The sequence below is a fragment of the Aquarana catesbeiana genome, linkage group LG02, assembly GCF_042186555.1.
Source record: "Aquarana catesbeiana isolate 2022-GZ linkage group LG02, ASM4218655v1, whole genome shotgun sequence".
Classification (NCBI taxonomy): domain Eukaryota; kingdom Metazoa; phylum Chordata; class Amphibia; order Anura; family Ranidae; genus Aquarana; species Aquarana catesbeiana.
Window position 1 is genome coordinate 17,748,925 of NC_133325.1, and position 18,866 is coordinate 17,767,790.

General features: G+C 45.9%; 1 protein-coding gene across 2 annotated transcripts in view; it reads right to left on the reverse strand.

Annotated features, from left to right (window-relative positions):
* Positions 1-12,135: 12,135 nt before the first annotated feature.
* The window catches only part of INPPL1 (inositol polyphosphate phosphatase like 1), a 146,253-nt gene continuing 139,522 nt past the window's right edge, over positions 12,136-18,866 (reverse strand). For both annotated transcript variants that reach the window (XM_073612640.1, XM_073612638.1), the window contains exon 28: positions 12,136-15,058. In XM_073612640.1, the coding sequence (XP_073468741.1) occupies positions 14,968-15,058 (91 nt within the window). In that variant the 3' untranslated portion in view covers positions 12,136-14,967. The remainder of the gene's footprint in view (positions 15,059-18,866) is intronic.

Consider the following 18,866-nt stretch of genomic DNA (forward strand, 5'->3'; position numbering starts at 1 on the left):
AACTTTATTGTGGAAAATACCTTATTAACAGCGCCGCTGGGTGCTCACGTCACCCGCCGGAGCTTTTCTTTCCTGCTCCGAATACTGCAGAAAGAGAGGCCAAGATCCCCGCTGATGTCAGCCTGCTCCGAGCGCAGAGGGAGAGGCTGCTGACGTCAGCAGGGAGGAGAAAAGAAGAGCTCCAGCGGGTCACGTGAGCGACCAGCGGCACTGTAAAAAAGGTATTTTCCACAATAAAGTTACACAAGGAGACACACTACACATTATATAATATTATATATTATATAATATTTTTACAGAATGGATTACATGATTTTACAAGGGCTTTAACTACGGCTTATATTGCAGCCATCGAAGAAACTTACGCTAGGTCTTATTTTCAGGGAAACAGGGTACCAGTCCGGAAATATCATCTATGAAACGTCTACAAAAAAAATCACACAAAATGCTTTATTTTTTTGGTGCCAAAGCTAATGTTTGTGTCATGGCCCCACCTCTGGCAAAGCCAACTTTTGAGTCACAGCCCCACCTCCAGTACAGCTAACTTTGTGTCACAGCCCCACCTCCGGCACAGTTAGCTTTGGTGTCACAGCCCCACCTCCGGCACAGTTAGCTTTGGTGCCACAGCCCCACCTCCGGCACAGTTCGTTTTGATGTCACAGCCCCACCCCCTGGAAAAGCTCATTTTTGGGTCACAGCCCCACCTCCGGCAGAGCTCACTTTTGTGCCACAGCCCCACCTCTGGCAGAGCTAATTATTGCATCACAGCCCCACTTCCAGCACAGTTAGTCTTAGTCTTGGTGTTACAGCCCCACCTCTAGCAAAGCTAATTTTTGCATCACAGTCTCACCTCTGGCAGAGCTCATTTTTGTGTTACACCTCCACCTACGGCAGAGCTAACTTTTCTGTCACAGCCCCACGTCCAGCAGAGCTAAGTTTTGCAATACAGCCCCATCTCCACAGAGCTAATTTTTGCGTCACAGCCCCACCTCCAGCAGAGCTAATTTTTGTGTCACAGCCTCACTTTCGGAAGAGCAAATTTTTGTGTCACAGCCCCACCTCTGGCAGAGCTAACAATTGTGTTACAGCCCCACCTCCGGCAGAGCTACCTTTTTCTCACAACCCCACCTCCGGCAGAGCTAATTTTTTTGTCGCACCCCCACCTCCAGCCGAGCTAGCGTTTAACTTTTGCGTGTCAGCCCCACCTCCAGAAAAGCTCATTTTTGCATCACAGCCTCACTTCCAGCACACCAGTTCAGTGTTCGGCAAACCAAAGGCTGGACAATATTTTAGAACCCTTCAGCCATCTTTAGAAATAATAGCTCCAGCTGTAATGAACAACAGGGTAAAGCAAATGGGGGAAAAAAAAGGCTGATTGCAATTTTTTTTTTTGGGCAGCCTTTTCTATGCCTAAAATCATCCCCAGCTTTGTCCCCCTCCCCAGAAATACAAGCCCGTCAGGGCTGCAGATAGGAGAGACAGTGTAGCTCACTCCAGCCGTTTGCCTGCTCTCTCAGCACCCACTGTGAACCTGATTTGGAATTTCAGATGGTATGCAGGGGGTGAAGTGAACGGGGTGTAAATAAGGATTCAACATATTGAAATCATCTTCTATAAAAAGCAAGTTTCAGGGAAAACAGACCATTTTTGCCCAGGGTTTTTGTTTAAGGAAAGTCAATCGAAACTCTGAACAATATTCAGGACAGCAGGAAGTTCACCTTCAGAAACCTTCAGCGAGTAAGATAAGCAGACCACCGTGGCTGACATCCTGAACATGCTAGTCGCCTGGCTATATCGGCAAATACTTTCAGAACTTCTAACCTTCAGCTGCATTCAGCAGGCTTTTCATAGTGTATCTGGAGGTGGGGTATGCCTTACTGGTAGTAATTTGTGTAATGTAACCATGCTACACTACAGAGGGCGGAGCTTGAACCTGAAAACACATCGGCTGCAATATCACAGACTTGGGAGATAAAGACCCCAGTAGCCCTTAGGGATTTAGGTACGCAGAATTATAAAAGAATTATGCCATTAAGTTAAAATAATTCCAGGCTGTGAGATCTCGCTTGTAAAGGCACACCAGACATAGCGGGACTTTTATAAAACATGTAAAGGGTTGTCTTGATTTTTGCTCATTGCTTCCAACCATGTCTATATCTAATCAATCACAACACAGATCAATATATAATATCACTTTATCTTTCATCAAACAATTTTGAGTAAAGATAATCAATGAGAAGATGCGTTTTATATACCAACGGTGCACTTCCTCAGGGGATCACTGGAGGTAATTATCTAAAATGTAGAAATGTATCAATGTAATACAAGTATTAATATAATTAATACAGGGATCACCTATGGTATCAGCACAGTGGCAATACCAAATGTTTTAAATCCTTGTCATCACATTTTGTAAATAATACCAAAAAATGTTAAGGCTGCATTTACATCTTAGCATCACGTAAATGCGCATTTTTCGTAATTTTTTTCCACACAACACACATAGGGCGGTCCATTCAATTGATTGGGCTGCCCTATGTGTGAAAACGAACCAAAGAAGCTGAATGGCACCACGTTTTTTGCACATTCCGTGAACGCGCGTGAAAATGCAAGCTTTTGTGAGCGTTCAGGGGACAGGCAGATGTGAATGGAGCCTAAGGCCTTGTTCAGATCGTATCTGTTGAGTTGTGTTTTTCTGCAAACCACATATGGATGGTGGGAGGGAATTTATAAAGAAACTGAAGCACCTGTACATAGCAACCAATCAGCTTCTACCTTCAGCTTGTTCAGTTAAGTTTTGAAAATAATAGACAGAAGTTGATTGGCTGTCGAGCACAGCTGCTCCAGTTTTGATAAAATTCCCCCCATACTGCGTTCTATATAATACAGTGCCCCCTGAGGAAGTGCACTGTTGGTCTATGAAACGCGTTGAGAATTAGCCATCATCACATTGATTATTTTTACTCAAACTTTTGTAATAAAAGATAAAGTGAAAATAAAACATAGAAGCTGATTTACTGCCATGCACAGCTGCTCCAGTTTTGATAAATCCCCTCCCCATGTGTTCTATATAATACAGTGATCATCTATAGAAAGCGCATCGATGGTCTAGGAAAAGCTTTGGTAAATAGCCATCAATCATCTTCACTCAAGCTTTTGGAATAGATTAAGTGACATTTATCAATCTTGTGATGACACAGATATAAGCAAGGTGGGTAGGAGATTTAAAGCAAGACTTTCAATCCTTTATATTTTTTTTAGGAGGTTGTGAATTATATTTGGCAATAATATTCAACCTTATTGACTTCTAGTACCGTGACAGTCCTCTTTGTGTTTTCTTGCCTACACTGATATGTTCTAGGGATGTTGGTGCACCTTCATTTGGTAATAACTCCTATTATCCATTTCTTTGTTTTGCATTCAATTTCCTTGTGGTAAATCCAACCATGACATGTATATTTATACAATGTTTCCACTTTTCATCAAGCAAATTGTCATTCCTTGGACAGGTAATATCCACAAAAATACATTCCTCCTAGGATTCCCCTCCATGGGAGAGCAACAGATGGCAAATAGGCCGCAGTCTCCAGAATTCTGCAGGAGATGGGACGTTCCATGACACTATCCCTGTATCTTATGTATACTTCTATATATCTTCTGAACTGGTGAGGTCAAATACGAAGACACTGTATACAGAGAATGGAAGGTACATGATGGGAGATCACCAATATGTCATTTATTGAAGTCATCTGCAATTTATGATAATCCCAAATAAAGACTAATTTATTGAAAAGTCTCCGCACTTCATTATCTGATTATTACAAAGACTGCATTGGAACTTGGCCATTTGTTTAGATAGAAAGTGCCGAATTCCACAGCACCCGAGAGAGAGTTAAATAGAGGAAGGAGCAGAGTCCTCCAGCACTGCAGAGTATTCCCAGGTCTGTACACCTGATGTGTCCATTATGAGGAGTTCCCACCATCCCTCTGCTTAGTCCCCGGGTCTGTACACCCGCTGTGCCCATTATGAGGGGTTCCCAAATCCCTGTGCTGAGTTCCCGGGTCTGTACACCTGATGTGTCCATTATGAGGAGTTCCCACCATCCCTCTGCTGAGTCCCCGGGTCTGTACACCCGCTGTGCCCATTATGAGGGGTTCCCACCATCCCTCTGCTGAGTTCCTGGGTCTGTACACCTGCTGTGCCCATTAGGAGGGGTTCCCACCATCCCTGTGCTGAGTTCCCAGGTCTGTACACCTGCTGTGCCCATTATGAGGGGTTCCCACCATCCCTGTGCTGAGTTCCCAGGTCTGTACACCTGCTGTGCCCATTATGAGGGGTTCCCACCATCCCTGTGCTGAGTTCCCGGGTCTGTACACCTGCTGTGTCCAATATGAGGGGTTCCCACCATCCCTGTGCTGAGTTCCTGGGTCTGTACACCTGCTGTGCCCGTTACGAGGGGTTCCCACCATCCCTGTGCTGAGTTCCCAGGTCTGTACACTTGCTGCGCCCTTTATGAGGAGTTAATTTTGTTTATTGAAAATCTTACAAACAACAACTTATATACAATAAAAGCATAATAAATAAATAAAACATATTTACAAAATAATTGAATATGACTATACAAAACAAGAACATAATAAATGGTGCAAATCAAATTGCGCACAGAGTGGGAACTGCCATTAACGGAGTGGGAACTGCCATTAGGGTAGTTGAGGCAGCCGTTTCTTAGCCTGACTACTCCCTCTTCCTGGAGAACCAGCGCGCTTCGTTGCACCCTGGCACTCATCACCCATAGAGGATGCTAAACTCAATGAGTCCCACTCATCGTCATCATCTGACAGGACCCCAAACTTATTTGACAAAGGCAAAACCTTAGGACTTAAGGAAACAAAACCCCTTTTTTCTTCTTTCTTTTGCCCCTCCTCCTTTTATCCTCCAACCACTCCATGTCATCCTTGGACAAACCAGAATCAAAAGCTTCCCCACTCCTACCCTCCACTTCACCCCCCCTACTCTCCCTTCCCTTACCTACCACTAGGCCAGCCTCTTCACCATCCTCCCCACTCCTCTGCACCCCAGGATCCTTAATAGAAACCCTGCAGCATCGAGGGGGGGACTGGCACCGCACTTGATGCACCTGCCTCAGCACCTCTTGCTGCCTCTGCAACTTTAGAAGACATTGGACACATTCTCGGTAACTGATACCTTCCCTACAGACTGGGAAGACATTGGCACACTAGGCAAATGCAGACTGGGGCACCACAGACTGGGAAGACACGGGCACACTAGGCGAACACACAGACTGGGGTACCACAGACTGGGAAGACACAGACATATTGGGTATTGGCACAGACTGGGGCATCACAGACTGGAAAGACACATACATATTGGGTATTGGCACAGACTCAGATGGACTCACAGGCACTCCAGCTTCTGAGCTCTGAGCATCCTCCATGTCCAGGCGGAAGAACACTCTCATGGTCAGGCTTGTTATGCATTGCCTCAGGTCACTGACTATAAGGATGTCCAACTGCATTGCACAGGTTGCACCTTATAATGTTACATTCCTTTGCCAAAATGTCCTTCACCCAGACACAGAGAGCATTTCATCACGGGACAGGAGGATGTAAGATGCCCTTTATCTCCAGACTTGTTACATAGCTTTAGCTGGCCTGGGTAGAAGATGGTCAGCCTGTCCCTCCCCAGGAAAGCTGAGGATGGCAGATGCTGGACAATATTCTCAATTTATTTTTAACTTTAACTGCACAGACCACTCCCGTCCATCCAAAATCTTCTTTAGGGGGCTCAGGACGTCTCCATACCTCCTCAACCATACAGTTCAATCCCCTTGTGGTATGGACTCACTGCGGACAAGAACTGTCACCATTTTGGGGATGAGCCCTCTCCAGTCCGGCAGGTCCCTACACACGTGCTCATACTTCTCCCAAAATATGTCCAAAGACTCCAGACGGATAAAGGACAAATCATACTCATAGGAACCTGCCGGACTGATCAGGGCGCAGTTATCTGTGGGCCTAAAACCCATCTGCAGAATCTTACCCACCACTGCCCTCCTATGTGGAGGAAGTCCACCCCCTCCCAATGGAGCTGCACAACATTTCTCCTTTTAAACATTGAGGAAGATAAAATATTTCCATGCTCCTTCCCTGCCTGCTCCCTTCTCCCAAATCCCATAGCAGCAACACCAGCATAAGTTTTCCCCACAGACACACCAATTGCAGTCTTGTCTTTAGACACAATCAAACCTGCTGGCAGGGAGTCTGATTCAGCTGGGATAGCAGTCATTGATTCAACAGAGGCAGGACCCGCCCTCTCCCCTTGCTTTGAACACTCAGCTTCTTTCCTGGGTTCAAGCACAGTCTTGGCTACTGCAGACTTCAGGATAGTTGTAGCACTACTGCACCCAGCATCTCCTCCACTATTCTCAGAAACAGCCGCTGTGTCTGGTCCAGGCAAAGTCACTGTATTGTCCATGGTGCTCCTTTCTGCAGACTCGTCCCCCAGAAGCTGACAGTTACTCTCACCAGTTTTATTTAAATCTGAGGTTTTGTTTTCAGCAGGTAAATCAGACTGTACATTGTCTATGGGTCTGGATTGACTGCCTGTAGCACTACAACCCTCAGCAAGCCCATTGTCACTAATAAAGTCCACATCACCATCATGTACACACACTGTACCTGCTTGCTGTGTTGTTACCTCTGCGATGTAATGGCTGACGGTGGGATCAGACTTCCCCCAGCTGTTGCAGACTTCATGGTGGATCTTGCTCAGAGGTTGAAAGGGTGGGGGGGTCAGCCTGTCAGTGCTCAGACCATACGCCGCACGCTGCATCAAATTGGTCTGCATAGCTGTCATCCCAGAAGGAAGCCTCTTCTAAAGATGATGCACAAGAAAGCCCGCAAACAGTTTGCTGAAGACAAGCAGACAAAGGACATGGAATACTGGAACCATGTCCTGTGGTCTGATGAGACCAAGATAAACTTATTTGGTTCAGATGGTGACAAGCATGTGTGGAGACAACCAGGTGAGGAGTACAAAGACAAGTGTGTCTTGTCTACAGTCAAGTATGGTGGTGGGAGTGTCATGGTCTGCGGCTGCATGAGTGCTGCCGACACTGGGGAGCTACAGTTCATTGAGGGAACCATGAATGCCAACATGTACTGTGATATACTGAAGCAAAGCATGATCCCCCTCCCTTCCAAGTATTCCAACATGATAATGACCCCAAACACACCTCCAAGATGACCACTAAAGAAGCTGAGGGTAAAGGTGATGGACTGGCCAAGCATGTCTCCAGACCTAAACCCTATTGAGCCTCTGTGGGGCATCCTCAAATGGAAGGTGGAGGAGCGCAAAGTCTCTAACATCCACCAGCTCCGTGATGTCGTCATGGAGTGGAAGAGGACTCCAGTGGTAACCTGTAAAGCTCTGGTGAACTCCATGCCCAAGAGGGTTAAGGCAGTGCTGGAAAATAATGGTTAATGCCTGGAATTCGCTGTATGCGGCTGAGGAACCGTTGTGAGAAGACTGATCATCCCAGGGGTTGCTGATCTGTGGAGTTTGCAATTCTGAGGGTTGCATGCACTCTGGCAAGCCTCATATGGATTCTTGGGGGTTTTGGCGATTCCTTTATTGATGAAGTTGTGTCAAGTATGGTAATTTCATAGATGTTTACTCTTGTATTTATTAAGGGATTTAGAAGCGCTGCACTTTTTATCAAAGATGATTGAACAATATTGGTAGCTGGATTTGTCATGTATCAATGTGCAGCAGTCAGGGTAAGATGGAACCATTCCATACAGTCCACTAACCACTGCGTCTATGTGCTGTGCTCATACCGCCATCTAGTGGTGGATAAAGGTTAGTGCAGCCATAACTAATAAATTGGGCAGATTTCTAGAAAGTAGAATCACCCCCTGACTTACCTTGGGGCCCTTTGGCACTTATTCTGCAGCCTTCAAGGCCCCTTACTCAAGGCAGTGAAGGAATAATATTCTTTTGGTTTGGTTTCTTTCTTTTACACGGTCGTCAGTATTTCTCTGCTGTCCCTCCCTTTGCTCTTTTTATGTTCTTTTCTTCCTCTGATCTTTTATAATGGATCTTACTGAGAAGTCATACCAGGTATTTTTGGGGGGCTGTAGGGAGCACACACGTGGAAGCACTGATTAGAGAAAAGGGATTATACAGTTGCAATAAAAAGTATGTGAACCCTTTTGGAATGATATGGATTTCTGCACAAATTGGTCAAAAAATGTGATCTGATCTTCATCTAAGTCACAACAATAGACAATCCCAGTCTGCCTAAACTAATAATACACAAAGAATTAAATGTTACCATGTTTTTATTGAACACACCATGTAAATATTTACAGTGCAGGTGGAAAAAGTATGTGAACCCTTGGATTTAATAACTGGTTGAACCTCCTTTGGCAGCAATAACTTCAACCAAACGTTTCCTGTAGTTGCAGATCAGACGTGCACAACGGTCAGAAGTAATTCTTGACCATTCCTCTTTACAGAACTGTTTCAGTTCAGCAATATTCTTGGAATGTCTGGTGTGAATCGCTTTCTTGAGGTCCACAGCATCTCAATCGGGTTGAGGTCAGGACTCTGACTGGGCCACTCCAGAAGGCGTATTTTCTTCTGTATAAGCCATTCTGTTGTTGATTTACTTCTATGCTTTGGGTCATTGTCCTGTTGCAACACCCATCTTCTGTTGAGCTTCAGCTGGCCTTAAGTTCTCCTGCAAAATGTTTTGATAAACTTGGGAATTCATGTTTACTTCGATGATAGCAATCCGTCCAGGCCCTGACGCAGCAAAGCAGCCCCAAACCATGATGCCCCCACCACCATACTTCACAGTTGGGATGAGGTTTTGATGTTGGTGTGCTGTGCTTCTTTTTCTCCACACATAGTGTTGTGTGTTTCTTCCAAACAACTCAACTTTGGTTTCATCTGTCCACAGAATATTTTGCCAGTACTGCTGTGGAACATCCAGGTGCTCTTGTGAAAACTGTAAACGTGCAGCAATGTTTTTTTTGAACAGCATTGGCTTCCTCCGTGGTATCCTCCCATGAAATCCATGCTTGTTTAGTGTTTTACGTATCGTAGATTCGCTAACAGGGATGTTAGCATATGCCAGAGACTTCTGTAAGTCTTTAACTGATACTCTACTATTCTTCACCTCATTGAGCAGTCTGCGCTGTGCTCTTGCAGTCATCTTTACAGGATGCCCACTCCTAGGGAGAGTAGCAGCAGTGCTGAACTTTCTCCATTTATAGACAATTTGTCTTACCGTGGACTGATGAACAGCAAGGCTTTTGGAGATACTTTTATAACCCTTTCCAGCTTTATGCAAGTCAACAATTCTTAATTGTAGGTCTTCTGAGAGCTCTTTTGTGTGAGGCATCATTCACATCAGGCAATGCTTCTTGTGAAAAGCAAACCCAGAACTCGTGTGTGTTTTTTTATAGGGCAGGGCCGCTGTAACCAACACCTCCAATCTCATCTCATTGATTGGACTCCAGTTGGCTGACACCTCACTCCAATTAGCTCTTGGAGATCTCATTAGTCTAGGGCAGGGATATGCAATTAGCAGACCTCCAGCTGTTGCAGAACTACAACTCCCATGAGGCATAGCAAGACTCTGACAGCCACAAGCATGAGACCCAGAAGCAGAGGCATGATGGGACTTGTAGTTTTGCAACAGCTGGAGGTCCGCTAATTGCATATCCCTGGTCTAGGGTTTCACATACTTTTTCCACCTGCTCTGTGAATGTTTACATGGTGTGTTCAATAAAAACATGGTAACATTTAATTCTATTATTAGTTTAAGCAGACTGTGATTGTCTATTGTTGTGACTTAGATGAAGATCATTTCACATTTTACGACCAATTTGTGCAGAAATCCATATCATTCCAAAAGGGTTCACATACTTTTTATTGCAACTGTATAAGATTCATTGGGTTCTATAAACTATAGTGTGACATGAAGTGAACCCGGGCCGCCAGTTACTATATTGTGAAATGATAACAGATAAACGCGGGCCGTATTCACTACAGAATGTAATTAGATACACTGAGGCTTTATTGACTACATCAGGGGTTCTCAGCTGGGGGTCTGTGACCGGTCCCCGGGGACTCTGCCGCCACTGGGCTGCCTAGAATTGCACAACCATTTTTTTGTAACACAACACACCTACCTTGTGTTGCCATGCTTTGTGGTGCGCTACAATGCAGGTGCATTGCCATAGTGTGTTGGGTTGTTTTTCAAATGAGTGACCCTGCAATGCAGAAATGTGAATCTGACCTAAAAAAAAGTTTGCATTCATACGAAAAAAAAATGTATGGGAATGCAACATCTGTAGGTGCGCGTAGGTCAGGGTAGGTGCGCATAGGACAGGGTAGGTGCACGCAGGAAGGGGTAGGGGCGTGTAGGACATGGTAGGTGCATGAAGGCCAGGTAGTGTGCATGCAGGCCGGGGTAGATGTGTGTAGTACGGGGTAGGTGCACGCAGGCCGGGCTAGGTGCGTGTAGGTCATGGTAGGTGCATGCAGGCCGGGCAGGTGTGTGTAGGACAGGGTGGGTGTGCGTAGGACAGGAGAGAGGCATGTAGGTCAGGGGAGAAGCATGTAGGTCAGGGGAAGAGGCATGTAGGTCAGCGTAGTTGCGTGTTAGGTCAGGGTAGAGGCGTGTAGGTCAGGGGAGAGGCGTGTAGCTCAGGGTAGAGGCGTGTATGTCAGGGTAAAAACGTGTTGGTCAGGGTAGAGGCGTGTAGGTCAGGGTAGAGGCGAGTAGGTCAGGGGAGAAACGTGTAGGACAGGGTAGAGGTGCATATGTCAGAGTAGAGTTGCATAGGTCGGGGTAGGTGTGCACAGGCCAGGGTAGGTGTGCGTAGGACAGGGTAGGTGCACGCAGGACAGGGTAGCTGCACGCAGGACAGGGTAGGGTAGGGGTGTGTAGGTCATGGTAGGGGCATGCAAGCCAGGGTAGGTGCACGCAGGACAGGGTAGGGGTGTGTAGGTCATGGTATGGGCATGCAGGCCAGGGTAGGTGTGTGTAGTACGGGGTAGGTGCACACAGGCTGGGGTAGGTGCATGTAGGTCATGGCAGGTGCATGTAGGCCGGGGCAGGTATGTGTAGGACAGGGTAGGTGCACGCAGGCCGGGGTAGGTGCGCATAGGACAGGGTAGGTGCGCGTAGGACAAGGTAGGTGCGCGTAGGACAAGGTAGGTGCGCGTAGGACAGGGGAGAGGCATGTAGGTCAGGGGGTGAGGCGTGTAGATCAGGTAAGAGGTGCGTGTATGTCAGCGTAGTGGCGTGTAGGTCAACGTAGAGGCGTGTAGGTCAGGGTAGAGGCGTGTAGGTCAGGGTAGAGGCGTGTTGGACAGGGTAGAGGCGTGTAGGTCAGGGTAAATGCGTGTAGGTCAGGGTAAATGCGTGTAGGTCAGGGTAGAGGCGTGTAGGTCAGGGTAGAGGCGTGTAGGTCAGGGTAGAGACGTGTTGGTCAGGGTAGAGGCGTGTAGGTCAGGGTAGAGGCGTGTAGGTCAGGGTAGAGGCGTGTAGGTCAGGGTAGAGGCGTGTAGGTCAGGGTAGAGGCGTGTAGGTCAGGGTAGAGATGTGTAGGTCAGGGTAGAGACTTGTAGGTCAGGGTTGAGGCGTGTTGGTCAGGGTAGAGGCATGTAGGTCAGGGTAGAGACGTGTTGGTCAGGGTAGAGGCTTGGAGGTCAGGGTAGAGGCGTGTAGGTCAGGGTAGAGGCGTGTAGGTCAGGGTAGAGACGTGTAGGTCAGGGTAGAGACTTGTAGGTCAGGGTAGAGGCGTGTTGGTCAGGGTAGAGGCTTGGAGGTCAGGGTAGAGGCGTGTTGGACAGGGTAGAGGCGTGTTGGTCAGGGTAGAGACGTGTTGGACAGGGTAGGCATGTGTAGGTCAGGAAGTGCCTACTGGACTGCCACTATCCTGGCTGGAGCTTACAGCAAGGAGGAGTAGGAAGCCCGTGATCTGGTGCTGGGCTGAGCCACAGTCCAGGCCGCGGCCCATTTCTAGGGAGCCACTGCCCAAGGTCGCATGTAATTTGATATTGGCAACATGACACAAAAGACACAAACGCAAATATTTCATGGTAACATTTTATTGACAAAACGAGCACACAACTCATAACCAGGTTAGTGAGAATACAGCCGGCAGATTACAGCATCGGAAGAAAGAGTCCATCTCTTATAAATGAAGGATGAGCGTCAAACCTCAACTTCCCTTTTACGGAGCGCCTGAAAACCAGCGCTGAGCACCGTGGGCATCACTGAGCAGACAGATCGCAGAGCATCCCGGAGATACCAAGGATTTCAGACCAGCAAAGAACAGGCCGGTAACTGCAAGGGGTTCCACAAACAGATACAGCAACATGCCATCGGTGTGTGCAGCACTTCATAAGAAAAGGCAGTGGAAGTAGACTTTGGGGTCTATGCATAAAAAAAAAATCTGCTGTACAAATGTCTTGGCATTCGCACAACCATCACAATCCCTGTGATATAAAAATTTCCTAAGATCGTCAGCTCCATCTAGTGGCCATTCTCCTGAGTATTCTCCTGACGTACTCCAATCAGAAAAAATGGCCACTAGATGGAGCTCAAGAGTAGGGATGCACAGATGCCCATACTAAGCATTTGTGCGAGTATCAGCCCTCACCCAAATGCTCCCAACATCAAAATCAATACTTTGCGGTGCGATCTGTGTCAACACAAAATGAATGGGCGCAAATCGCACTGCAAAGAATCGCATGGGATTTGAACAGGAATGCAGTGCGATTCCTATCGGACTTGCATGCGATTTCCCCCACGGCTCCTGTGTGTTTTTATAGAAAGGGAAAAGCGCCATCTAGTGGGCAGTTTAAAAAAAAATTTTAGAACTCACAGTACATATCTGGCCACATGCAAAATAATCTACATAGGTGTCCCCGTCCCGCCGATGATAGCAAATCACGGCCGCTGGAGGTGCTCACAGGGCTGGAGGAGAAGTTCTGGGGACCCTGTGGGAATAGGGGGAAAGTGATGTAGGTATAGGATGAGCACCGATACTTTCAGGTCAAGTACTTGCCGATACCGAGTACTGATACTTTGCGTCAATACAAAATGAATGGGCGCAAATCGCACTGCAAAGAACTACACGCGATTTCCAACACTGCTCGTGTGTGTGTGTGGGTGTGAATATATGTATAAAAAGGGAAAAGCGCCATCTAGTGGGCATTTAAATTTGTTTTAGAAGTAACAGTACATATCTGGCCACATGCAAAATAATCTACATACGTGTCCCAGTCCGCCGATGATAGCAAATCACAGACGCTGGAGGAAAAATTCCGGGACCTCGGGGGTATAGGGCAGAAGTGATGTTAGCTGGGGGGTGTGGGCGGGTGGACTGACTCTACATCTCCTCTAGCCCTGTGAGAACCTCCAGCGGCTGTGATTTGCTATCATCGGCGGGACCGGGACACCTATGTAGATGATTTTGCATGTTACCAGATATGTACAGTGCAAACTGCCCACTAGATGGCGCTTTTCCCTTTCTGCACACACACACACACACACACACACAGGAGCAGTGGAGGAATTCGTAAGCGATTCGGACAGGAATCACAATGCATTCCTGTTCAAATCACATGCGATTCTTCGCAGTGCAACTTGCACCAATTTTTTTTTTTATATTAACGCAAATCGCACTGAAAAGTATCGGTAGTCGTATCGGCGAGTACTTGACCGAAAGTATTGGTACTCATACTCGCTGATAAAAAAAAACAAAAAACTGTATTGGTGCAACCCTACTCAAGACCACAGAAAATAAACATATTAGATATGTATTTCCTAAGATTGGCATCTCCATCTAGTGGCCATAATGTGGTATTTTCTTGAAATACTCCAATCAGAAAAAATGCCACATTATGGCCAGTAGGTGGAGCCAACAACCATAGAAAATAAACATATTAGACACGTTACACAGGGATAATTCATGATGACGGCTTGCAATTTTTTATTTTTATAAACAGACCCCCCCCCATGTATCCTTATGTCAGGTTCACCTTCACGTATACAAAGTGTTGCTTCCGCACACAATCCCAAACAGCCGCCGGCACTGACACACATTAAGATGTACAGCCATAAGTGCCTATAGGTGGGGTACATATGCTGTAGTGCCTGCAATGACAAAAGCTGAACTAAGTCCCCCTTGGACTAACATGGACCAACGTCATGACACCATGGGGGAGAGACGGCTCCGAAAGCAATAAAAAAAATCTGAACGTTAAAGTCACAGAACTCCAGAGTCCCAGCAGATAAGGCGGGGTTCCCTTTTATAAAACGACCGCTGACTCCGCCCTCTATGGTCGGTTCTCAGCTTTTGGTCAGGCGAGGAAGACTTTATCCATTGACGCAAACTTTTAAAAAGGTCAAGACCGCGCACCTCCGTTTAGACAAAGACAGGGGGGCGCCACATTTTTCCCAGATTTCCAAGGACCTGCTGCCCCCTTGAGGCGACAATAGCTATAGGTCCTCTCTTCAAAACGCAAGATGGTAGCAGGAAGACCCAATTTTGGTCTAACGTCGCGCTGAGAAAATATTTTAAATACACAGAAAACAATTAACTTCCATTTAAAATCGATTAAAAAAAAAAAAAATCTCTGCATTGAAAAATGTCTTTTTTCGCCCGGAGACGGAAATGTATGGAAGGACAGCGATGGAAGGGTCCGGGGACCGGTGCTGTTGTCCAGCAACAAAGGAACGGACGCTGGCAGGAATATCCTGCGTAAGGCTTTTAATCCTCGCCAGGACCCGGGAGGGGGGGGGGGGGGCTGCCAGAGCCCGATAAGGTGCGGTGGCGTTAAAAAAACAAAAACCGCGCGTGGCGAAGGCTACCGTCGCGATGATAAGGCCACATGTAGAAGGATGTAAAAGGTGAAGGTCACTTCCTGAGCTGAAGATTGTCCAGAATGGTCTTCTTGTGGTTGGAATCCAGGACTCCGGCCTCTTCCAGGTCCTCTTCCACTATGTCACTGCAAACAACAAGAACATGTCAATGAGGGGGGGTCACCCTGGACCTCGTTTGGATCATTGGGCTTACAGTGAGGGGAAAAAAGTATGTGACCCCCTGCTGATTTTGTACGTTTGCCCACCGACAAAGAAATGATCAATTAATGGTCGGTTTATTCTAACAGTGAGAGACAGAATAACAACAAAAACATCCAGAAAAACGCATTTCAAAAAAGTTATAATATGATTTGCATTTTAATGAGTGAAATTAGTATTTTATCCCTTCAAAACATGACTTACTAGTTGGTGGAGAAACCCTTGTTGGCAATCACAGAGGTCAGACGTTTCTTGTAGTTGGCCACCAGGTTTGCAGAAATCTCAGGAGGGATTTTGTCCTCTTTTGCAGATCCTCTCCAAGTCATTAAGGTTTCCAGGCTGATGTTTGGTAAATCGAACCTTCAGCTCCCTCCACAATTTTTCTATGGGATTAAGGTCTGGAGACTGGCTAGACCACTCCGGACCTTAATGTGCCTCTTCTTGAGCCTCCTTTGTTGCCTTGGCCGTGTGTTTTGAGTCATTGTCATGCTGGAAGACCCATCCACGACCTTTTTTCAATGCCCTGGCTGAGGGAAGGGTTTGACGGTACATGGCCACGTCCATCGTCCCTTTGATGCAGTGAAGTTGTCCTGTCCCCTTAGCAGAAAAACACCCCCAAAACATAATGTTTCCACCTCCATGTTTGATGGTGGGGATGGTGTTCTTGGGGTCATAGGCAGCATTCCTCCTCCTCCAAACACGGCGAGTTGAGTTGATACCAAAGAACTCGATTTTGGGCTCATCTGACCACAACACTTTCACCCAGTTCTCCTCTGAATCATTCAGATGTTCATTATCAAACTTCAGACAGGACTGTACATGTGCTCTCTTGAGCAGGGGGACCTTGCGGGCGCTGCAGGATTTCAGTCCTTCACGGTGTAGTGTGTTACCAATTGTTTTCTTGGTGAGTGTGGTCCCAGCTGAGATCATTGACAAGATTCTCCTGTGTAGTTCTGGGCTGATTCCTCGCCGTTCTCATGATCATTGAAACTCCACAAGGTGAGATCTTACATGGAGCCCCAGACCGAGGGAGATTGACAGTTATTCTGTGTTTCTTCCATTTGTGAATAATCCGCAACAACTGTTGTCACCTTCTCACCAAGCTGCTTGGCGATGGTCTTGTAGCCCATTCTAGCCTTGTGTAGGTCTACAATCTTGTCCCTGACATCCTAGGACAGCTCTTTGGTCTTGGCCATGGTGGAGAGATTGGAATCTGATTGATTGCTTCTGTGGACAGGTGTCTTTTATACAGGTAACAAGCTGAGATCAGGAGTACTCCCTTTAAGAGCCCTTTCACACTGGGGCGGGTGTGGCGTTGGCGGTAAAACGCCGCTATTATTAGCGGTGTTTTACCGTTGGTATGCGGCCACTAGCGGGGCGGTTTTACCCCCCGCTAGCGGCCGAGAAAGGGTTAAATACCACCGCAAAGCACCTCTGCAGAGGCGCTTTGCCGGCGGTATAGCCGCACCGTCCCATTGATTTCAACGTAAAGGAGCGGTATACACTCCGCTCCTTCACCGCTCTGAAGATGCTGCGGGCAGGACTTTTTTTACCGTCCTGCCAGCGCACCGCTCCAGTGTGAAAGCCCTCGGGGCTTTCACACTGGAATGAAAGTAGCGGCACTTTCGGGTCGGTTTGCAGGCGCTATTATTAGCGCAATAGCGCCTGCAAACCGCCCCAGTGTGAAAGGGCTCTAAGAAAGTGCTCATCTCAGCTCATTACCTGTATAGAAGACACCTGGGAGCCAGAAATGTTGCTGATCAATAGGGGATCAAATACTTATTTCACTCATTAAAATGCAAATCAATTCATAACTTTTTTTAAAAGCGTTTTTCTGGATATTTTTGTTGTTATTCTGCCTCTCACTGGTAAAATAAACCGACCATTAAAATTATAGACTGATAATTTCTTTGTCAGTGGGGCAAACCTACAAAATCAGCAGAGGAGCAAATACCTTTTTTCCCCTCACTGTATATTTTAGTATCTCTGGTTACCACCCCCCTCCCCTCACCCACCATCTTTCCATTTCTATTACATGCAATATTTAAATAATAAATTAATAACAATGTAGAATCAAATAGAAGACTCATAAAAGAGCCAACACATTTCAGGAGCCAAAACTTGCCCCCTTCATCAGGGCTTAAACATGGGATACAATGTATACAGACTGGATGGGGGATACAATGTATACAGACTGGATGGGGGATACAATGTATACAGACTGGATGAGGGATACAATGTATACAGACTGGATGAGGGATACAATGTATACAGACTGGATGAGGGATATAATGTATACAGACTGGATGAAGGATACAATGTATACAGACTGGATGAGGGATATAATGTATACAGACTGGATGAGGGATATAATGTATACAGACTGGATGAGGGATATAATGTATACAGACTGGATGAGGGATACAATGTATACAGACTGGATGGGGGATACAATGTATACAGACTGGATGGGGGATACAATGTATACAGACTGGATGAGGGATACAATGTATACAGACTGGATGAGGGATACAATGTATACAGACTGGATGAGGGATATAATGTATACAGACTGGATGAAGGATACAATGTATACAGACTGGATGAGGGATATAATGTATACAGACTGGATGAGGGATATAATGTATACAGACTGGATGAGGGATATAATGTATACAGACTGGATGAGGGATACAATGTATACAGACTGGATGAAGGATACAATGTATACAGACTGGATGAAGGATACAATGTATACAGACTGGATGGGGGATACAATGTATACAGAATGGATGAGGGATATAATGTATACAGACTGGATGAAGGATACAATGTATACAGACTGGATGGGGGATACAATGTATACAGACTGGATGGGGGATATAATGTATACAGACTGGATGAAGGATATAATGTATACAGACTGGATGAAGGATATAATGTATACAGAATGGATGAGGGATATAATGTATACAGACAGGATGAAGGATATAATGTATACAGAATGGATGAAGGATATAATGTATACAGACTGGATGAAGGATACAATGTATACAGACTGGATGAGGGATACAATGTATACAGACTGGATGAGGGATACAATGTATACAGACTGGATGAGGGATACAATGTATACAGACTGGATGAGGGATACAATGTATACAGACTGGATGAGGGATACAATGTATACAGAATGGATGAGGGATATAATGTATACAGACAGGATGAGGGATACAATGTATACAGACTGGATGGGGGATATAATGTATACAGACTGGATGAGGGATATAATGTATACAGACTGGATGAAGGATACAATGTATACAGACTGGATGAGGGATATAATGTATACAGACAGGATGAAGGATATAATGTATACAGACTGGATGGGGGATACAATGTATACAGACTGGATGGGGGATACAATGTATACAGACAGGATGAAGGATATAATGTATACAGACAGGATGAAGGATATAATGTATACAGAATGGATGAGGGATATAATGTATACAGACAGGATGAAGGATATAATGTATACAGACAGGATGAAGGATATAATGTATACAGAATGGATGAAGGATACAATGTATACAGACTGGATGAGGGATATAATGTATACAGACTGGATGAGGGATACAATGTATACAGACTGGATGAAGGATACAATGTATACAGACTGGATGAGGGATATAATGTATACAGACTGGATGGGGGATACAATGTATACAGACT